Source organism: Sapajus apella, unplaced genomic scaffold (genome assembly GCF_009761245.1).
Source record: "Sapajus apella isolate SASKATOON/1434 unplaced genomic scaffold, GSC_monkey_1.0 scaffold94, whole genome shotgun sequence".
NCBI lineage: Eukaryota > Metazoa > Chordata > Mammalia > Primates > Cebidae > Sapajus > Sapajus apella.
Genome location: NW_022437034.1, coordinates 4,677,192 through 4,684,951, shown reverse-complemented (window position 1 = coordinate 4,684,951; position 7,760 = coordinate 4,677,192). Strand labels below are relative to the sequence as shown.

General features: G+C 44.4%; 1 protein-coding gene across 2 annotated transcripts in view; it reads left to right on the top strand.

Moving 5' to 3' along the window:
- Positions 1 to 3,504, top strand: part of MSS51 (MSS51 mitochondrial translational activator) — a 10,318-nt gene extending 6,814 nt beyond the window's left edge. For both annotated transcript variants that reach the window (XM_032256372.1, XM_032256371.1), the window contains 5 exons: positions 264 to 419; positions 1,305 to 1,429; positions 1,659 to 2,225; positions 2,528 to 2,621; positions 2,949 to 3,504. In XM_032256372.1, the coding sequence (XP_032112263.1) occupies positions 264 to 419; positions 1,305 to 1,429; positions 1,659 to 2,225; positions 2,528 to 2,621; positions 2,949 to 3,168 (1,162 nt within the window). In that variant the 3' untranslated portion in view covers positions 3,169 to 3,504. The remainder of the gene's footprint in view (positions 1 to 263; positions 420 to 1,304; positions 1,430 to 1,658; positions 2,226 to 2,527; positions 2,622 to 2,948) is intronic.
- Positions 3,505 to 7,760: the final 4,256 nt, after the last annotated feature.

Here is a 7,760-nt window from a genome sequence, read left to right as displayed (position 1 = left end):
AGGCAGGAGAATTGCCTGAACCCAGGAGGCGGAGGTTGCGGTGAGCCGAGATCGTGCCATTGCACTCCAGCCTGGGTAACAAGAGTGAAACTCCGTCTCAAAAAAAAAAAAAAAGAAGAAGAAATACTCACTTAAGTGGAAAATGATGGCAGTGGGAGACATAGGTGTAAATAGAAATGTGTAGGAGACAAGATGGGGGACGTGAGAGATTTTGGAGATATTCCTCTCCCTATTGCCACTCCTTCTCCATGCTGTCTCTGCAGGTTGGTGGTAGATGGGGGTACCCCTGTATCAGGCTTTGGATTTCGATGTCCTCAAGAAATGTTCCAGAGGATGGAGGACACATTTCGATTCTGTGCTCACTGTAGAGCACTCCCTAATGGCCTTTCAGACTCCAAGGTTCTCCGGCACTGTAAGAGGTGACTAGTTGGGGGCTAATAGGGAGACATTCAGAAATGACCCTGTAATAGCCGGGCACGGTGACTTATGCCTGTAATCCCAGCACTTTGGGAGGCTGAGGCAGGTGGATCATATGAGGCCAGGAGTCAAGACCAGCCTGGCCAACATGGCAAAACCCTGTCTCTACTAAAAATACAGAAATTAGCCACACGAGGTGGCACACATCTTTAGTCTCAGCTACTCGAGAGGCTGAGGTAGGAGAATCACCTGAACCCAGGAGGCAGAGGTTGCCGTGAGCCGAGATTCCACCTTGCACTCCAGGCTGGATGACAGACTGAGACTCTGTCTCAAAAAAAAAAAAAAAAGAAAAAGAAATGATCCTGTATTATGACCTCATTCCAAAAGGAAAGATCTGAGAGTTTTCAAAATAACCTAAGGCTTACTCCTAATTTTTTGTCATCCAGGCTACAAAGATAAGAACAGTATGCTAATCCTGCTTATTTTTGGTGTTATTGGGAGGTGAGACAAAAACCACAATACATTCCTCTCTATCTCTCTCTTGAGTACTCAAGGAGTAAGACTACATTTGTTTGGGGATGTGGGAGTTGAACCATACCTGTTACGAGAGGACAGCTGTAAACTCGTGTTTTTTCTAAAAGTGATATAAAAAGTGACTTGTTCCAGATAGAGAGTAAGGTATCACTCTGTCTGGCAGAATAATTATATTCCCAGTCCCTCCTGCCTCATCTGCCAAATGTAGTCCCCAAAATTGGTGCATCAGCTGCCATTCCTCTCCCTACCTTCCTTAGCCATTTCCATCCTAGGTGCAGGAATATCAGTTCCCCTCCCCTGATAACCCCAATCACATTTGTAATATAAAAACTATTTCTGACTCGTTCTCTCAGGTGCAGAAATGTCTATTACTGTGGTCCAGAGTGCCAGAGGTCAGACTGGCCCGCACACAGGAGGGTTTGTCAAGAGCTTCATCTTGTGGCTGTGGACCGTCTCATGGAATGGCTTCTGGTCACAGGTGGAATGGTGGTGTTGGGGAACTCTGCCATAATGGTCATATTTGGTTACATTTAAAGGAAGACATGAAATCATATTGTTAGGAAAAAATGAGGAAGTGGGGCAAAGGATGGGGCACCCCTGCTCACAGGTTGGCAGATTAAACATGGAGGGAATATTGATCATTTGTGAGGGGGAAATTTTGAAGCCAGGAAAATATTAGTTTCCTTTTTTTTCCTTCTTTCCTACAGGTGATTTTGTCCTACCCTCAGGACCTTGGCATTGGCCACCTGAAGCTGTACAGGATTGGGACTCCTGGTTTTCTATGAAGGGATTACATTTAGATGCTACACTGGATGCTGTGCTAGTTAGTCCTGCCATGACCACCTTATGGGCCAGTGTAGGACGGCCAAGGCCAGACCCAGATGTCCTGCAGGGATCTTTGAAGCGGCTGCTGACAGATGTCCTGTCACGGCCCTTGACTCTAGGCCTAGGACTTAGGGCCTTAGGGATAGACGTTAGGAGGATTGGGGGAAGCACAGTGCATGTGGTTGGTGCTTCCCATGTGGAGACATTTCTCACTCGCCCTGGGGACTATGATGAGCTTGGCTACATGTTTCCTGGGCACCTTGGACTCCGTGTGGTCATGGTGGGTGTAGACGTGGCTGCTGGCTTTTCACAGAGCACCTCAACTTCACCCCTGGAACCTGGCACAATTCACCTTAGTGCCCACAGGGGCCTCTACCATGACTTCTGGGAGGAGCAGGTAGAGACTGGGCAGACAGACCATCCAGATTTGGTGGTGGCTTTCCATCCAGGTAAGAATCATTGGTTCACGGGAATACTGGGTGGCTCCCCTGGGAATTTTCCATCCTGAGTCTTGTGTCTTCTGTCTTTGGAACCCCATTCATTTGATTTCATTAAATACAATATGATGACAACTTTTCTGGATCATTTGCCATATGTACTAGGGTTCAGAATTTTTCACTTGGATGATGATGATAATGATGATTGGGGATAAGCAAGGTGAGGGGTGGAGTGGTCACAGTCAAAGAAATATCTTGCTCTTAAGAGTCTGCTTCAGTCTTTCCCTATTCCCATTTTCATTTTTTTCCCACAGGTTTTCATTCCTCCCCAGACTTGATGGAGGCTTGGCTCCCTACCCTGCTGCTACTTCGTGACTATAAGATTCCTGCATTGATTACTGTTTACAGGTTTTGACCTCTTCCTATTTGTGATACTTCCCTGACTTACACTTCTCTTTATATAAATGAGCTCATTTTGCTTCCTCTTGTTTATCTACTTTCTGGTGAGGATGTTCATCTTTTCCGCATATGGCTTTTTCATCCGCTTGGAACAAAGTCCTATGCTAGTTAATTGAGTATTTAGTGAGAATTTTGGGAGGGAAGGGTAGTCCTTGCCTAGTTCAGCCTTAGACAATTTGGGGGATTGGTGATTACAGAAATGTCAGGTTCATGAGCAATTTTTCCTTTATCTCTGTCACCATCAGTAGAGTAATTTTTCTTCTCTCTCTTCTACAGCCATCAGGAGTTGGTATCCTCTTTGCAGATTCTGGTGGAACTGGATACACACATCACTGCCTATGGGGCTAATCCTTTCATGTCCCTCAAACCCGAACAGGTCTATTCCAACCCCAACAAGCAGCCAGTATACTGCAGTGCCTACTATATCATGTTTCTTGGAAGCTCCTGTCAGCTGGGTAATAGCCAATTAGAAGAGAAAGTGGATGATGGGATTTAAATAGATTATGACTGGACATCTGGAAAATGGGGAGGTTGTGATAAAATTACCCTGATAATGCCAGGTTCTTGCCAACTTTGAAAAACACTATATTCTAAACCTCATTCACTGTGTGGGTAAAGATTCTAAGCTGAATGAGGGTTCCTGTATAATGTAACTGGTTTCTTTCTTTTTTGAGACAGTCTTGCTGTGTTGCTCAGGCTGGAGTGTAATGGCATGATCTCGGCTCACTGGCTCACTGTAACCTCTGCCTCCCAGGTTCAAGTGGTTCTCCTGCCTTAGCCTCTTGAGTAGCTGGGATTACAGGTGCATGCCACCACACCTGGCTAATTTTTGTAATTTTTTTTTTTTTTCTTTTTTGATACAGAGTCTCGTTCTGTCTCCAGGCTGGAGGGCAGTGGCACGATCTCGGCTCACTGCAACATCCAACTCCCTGGTTCAAGCTATTTTCCTGCCTTGGCCTCTCGAGTAGCTGAGATTATAGGCATGTGCCACCATGCCCAACTAAATTTTGTATTTTTAATAGAGACAGGGTTTCACCATGTTGGCCAGGCCGGACTCAATCTCCTGACCTTGTGATCTGCCCATCTCAGCCTCCCAAAGTACTGAGATTACAGGCGTGAGCCTCCACGCCTGGCCTAATTTTTGTATTTTTAGTAGAGTTTTGCCATGTTGGCCAGGCTGATATCGAACCCTTGACCTCAGGTGATCTGCCTGCCTTGGCCTCCCAAAGTGCTGGGATTACAGGCATGAGCTACTGCGCCTGGCTGTAACTGGTTTGTAAGAGTTTAGCCACAGTAGCTTCTAGAGATAGGATATTAGATTTAGTGGGTGGGAAGAGGCCTGGATGTTGGTCTTTCCAGAGCTTAGAGTTCCTAACACTTTCCTTTGTGAGGAAGTTTACCTTTTGACTGGAACCAGATGGCACTGAGGAGAAGAATGAGAACCACCTTATTCTGAAAAATACTTTCTTCTTATCCAGTAATTTGGGCTAAAAACGGGAAATACGTTGATGACTTGAAGTGGTGCAAGAATGGACAAGTCAGGGAAGTCATTGGGAACATGGATGAGATTATAAGCATTGGTGCACTGCCCTGTTTCCTGGCTTTTTTGAGAGAAATATCTAATTTTCCTATTTTCGGTTGGTGACTTCTGACACTAGAGTAGCCCTGGTATTGTATTTTAGATATCCCAGGCTATATCAGACTTTACCTGAATATACTGGAGTTGTTTGTTATCCCCCTATTCTATACCCAATAAACTCAGTTTGGGGCTTCTTAAGTCACCTGTTTTATTTCATATTCACTGGCAAGTATTACTCATCTGCACACAACACCTCAAGACTGGAAGTTTCTCTCGTCAACAGAGTAATTAGCATCAGTTGTTTGTTTGGGCCTGCCACTCTGTCACACATTTGTCTCATGTCATCTTCTTTCTTTTTTTTTTCCCCCTTTTTTTTGGAGACAGAGTCTCTCTCTGTCACCATGGATGGAGTGCAGTGGCATTATCATAGTTCATTGCAGCCTTAAACTCCTGGGCTCAAGTATGCTTCCATCTCACCCTCCTAAGTAGCTGGGACTTAACAGGCACATGCCACCATGCCCAGCTAATTTTTTATTTTTTCTAGAGACAGGGTCTCCTTGTGTTGCCCAGGCTGGTTGGTCTCAAACTCCTGGGCTCCTCCCACCTCAACAACCTGGAGTGTTGGGATTACAGGCATGAGACTGTGCCCAGTCAATATCCTTTTCTTATACTCTCAGGATTAGGACATTTCCTAATCCTGAGGTATTCATTCCTACGATCTTGCCATGACCATCTCTTGCACACATACAGCCCATCAACCCAATACACACATACACTATTGCCCAATCTAATAGGGATAATTTTAGAATTTCATATATTCATTCAAGACAGTACCTGCCATGCTACAGGTATTGTATTTTGGCTTCAGAGAGATTGGAAGGTGAATGAGACATGGCGTTTATTCTTAGGGAGGGAAATAATATTTATGTATATGGGAATACCTTTATTGCAAGGTATAATGTGGAATAAGAAACAAGAGAAAGTCTTATAGTGCTAAGGAAATAGAGTGAAAAGAGATCATTTTGCTAAATGATATCGAAGATACTCTGAGTGAGAATTTTATGAAACAGCACAGGGCACTCAAGATGGAAGGAACAATAGGACCAGAAGTTTGAAGGCAGAAAAGCGTATTTGAAGGCACATTAGGGGATTAATATAAATTAAGTCTGAAAGGTAGAGTGAGATCAAATTATAGGAGTATTGTGAATTTATGTCGATCTGAGTGTGAATCCTGGGGCAGCCATCAAATAATTTGATATCACAGGGGAAGCTAAACTTCTCTAAGCCTTAGTTTCTTCATCTGTAAAATGGAGATAATGCCAAGTACTCCAAATTAAAGTTGAAGTTAAACAAAAACGTTTGCAAAGTTGGAGGACTCACACATCCCAATTTCTTTTTTCGCCGTTGCCCAGACTGGAGTGCAGTGACCCTATCTTGATTCACTGTGACGTTCACCCCCGACTCAGGCTCAAGTGAACCTCCCACCTCCGCCTCCCAAGTAGCTGGGACCACAAATTCAAGCCAATATGTCCAGCTAATTTTTGTATTTTTTGTAGAGGCAGGGTTTTGCCATGTTGCCCAGGCTGGTCTTGAACTCCTGAGCCTAAGAGATCCACCCTTCTTAGTCTCCCAAAGTGCTCGGATTACAGAGATGAGCCACTGTGCCTGGCCCCAATTTCAAAACCTGTAATCATTATATACTTACCAGTTCAGTATCCCTAATCTGAAAACCTGAAATGCTCCCACGAGCATTTCCTTTTAGTGCTATGTCAGCACTGCAAAAGTTTCAGATTTTGGATCTCAGTACTCAGGAAGCTTTGGATTTTGGAGCTTTTTGAATTTAGGATTTTTTGATTAGGGATGCTCAAGCTGTACAAAATAGTGGTAAAGACAATGTGATACTGGCATAGAATAGACATATGTTAGTGCAATAGAAGTGAGAATTGTCCTAGTCTGCTTGGGCTGCTGTAACAAAATACTGCAAACCATGTGGCTTGTAAACATCAGAAATTTACTTTCCACATTTCTGGAAGCTGGAAAGTCCAAGATAAAGGCACTGGCAGATTTGGTGTCTGGGAAGGGCGTGTTCTTACTGTGGAAAGGGTGCAAGGGGTGGAAGGGGTGACTGAGCTCCCTCTTTCCTCTCTTCCCAGGACACTAATCCCATTCTTGAGGGCTCTGCCCTCATGACCTATTCATTTCCCAAAGGTCCCACCTCCTAAAGCCAGAAGTTAGGACTTCAACATGTAAATTTGTTGGCGGGGGGACATGGAGGGAGAGGGGCCAGGGAGGAGCACAAAACATTCAGACCATAACAAGTATAGCGGAGCATGATGGTTCACACCTGTAAACCCAGCACTTTGGGAGGCCAAGGCAGGCAAATCATTTGAGCTCAGGAGTTTGAGACCATCTCAAAACCCCTTTTCTTTTTTTTTTTTGAGCCGGAGTTTCGCTCTTGTTGCCTGGAGTGCAATGGCGCGATCTCGGCTCACCGCAACCTCCGCCTCCTGGGTTCAGGCAATTCTCCTGCCTCAGCCTCCTGAGTAGCTGGGATTACAGGCATGCGCCACCATGCCCAACTGATTTTTTGTATTTTTATTAGAGACAGGGTTTCACCATGTTGACCAGGATGGTCTCGATCTCTTGACCTCGTGACCCACCCACCTCGGCCTCCCAAAGTGCTGGGATTACAGGCGTGAGCCACCGCGCCCGGCCTCAAAACCCCTTTTCTAAAAGACATACAAAAAAATTAGCTGGGCATGGTGACACGCACCTGTAGTCCTGGCTACTTGAGGGGCTGAGGTGGGAGGATCGCTTGAGCCCAGAAGATCAAGGCTGCAGTAAGCCAAGATTGCGCCACTACACTCCAGCCTGGGTGAAAAAGTGAGACCTTGTCTTTAAAAAAGAAAAAAACCTATGGTCAGTTGATTTTTTGACAAGGGTACATAAACAGTTAATTGGGAAAAGAATAGACTTTTCAACAAATAGTGCTGGGACAACTGGATATCTACGTGCAGAATAATAAAGTAATACCCCCACCTCATATAATATACAAAGATTAACTCAGAATGGTTCAAATGCCTAAAACTAAAACTCTTGAAAGAAAATACAGGGTAAATCTTCATGAACTTGTATTGAACACTGTTTTCTTAGATATGATACCAAAACCACAAGCAACCAAAATAAAAATAAATAGACTATCAAAATTTAAAATGTTGGGCCAGGTACTATGGCTCACACCTGTAATCCCAACATTTTAGGAGGCCAAGACAGGAAGACTGCTTAAGTCCAGGAGTTCAAGATGGCCCTGGGCAACAGAGACCTATCTCTACAAAAAAAGTAGAAAAAATTAGCTGGGTGTGGTGGCACATGCCTGTAATCACACTACTTGGAAGGCTGAGGTAGAAAGATCATTTGAGCCTAGGAGATTGAGGCTGCAGTGAGCTGTGATCTCACTCCAGCCTGGGTGACAGAGCGAGATTCTTTTAAAAAAAAAAAAAAAAAAAAAA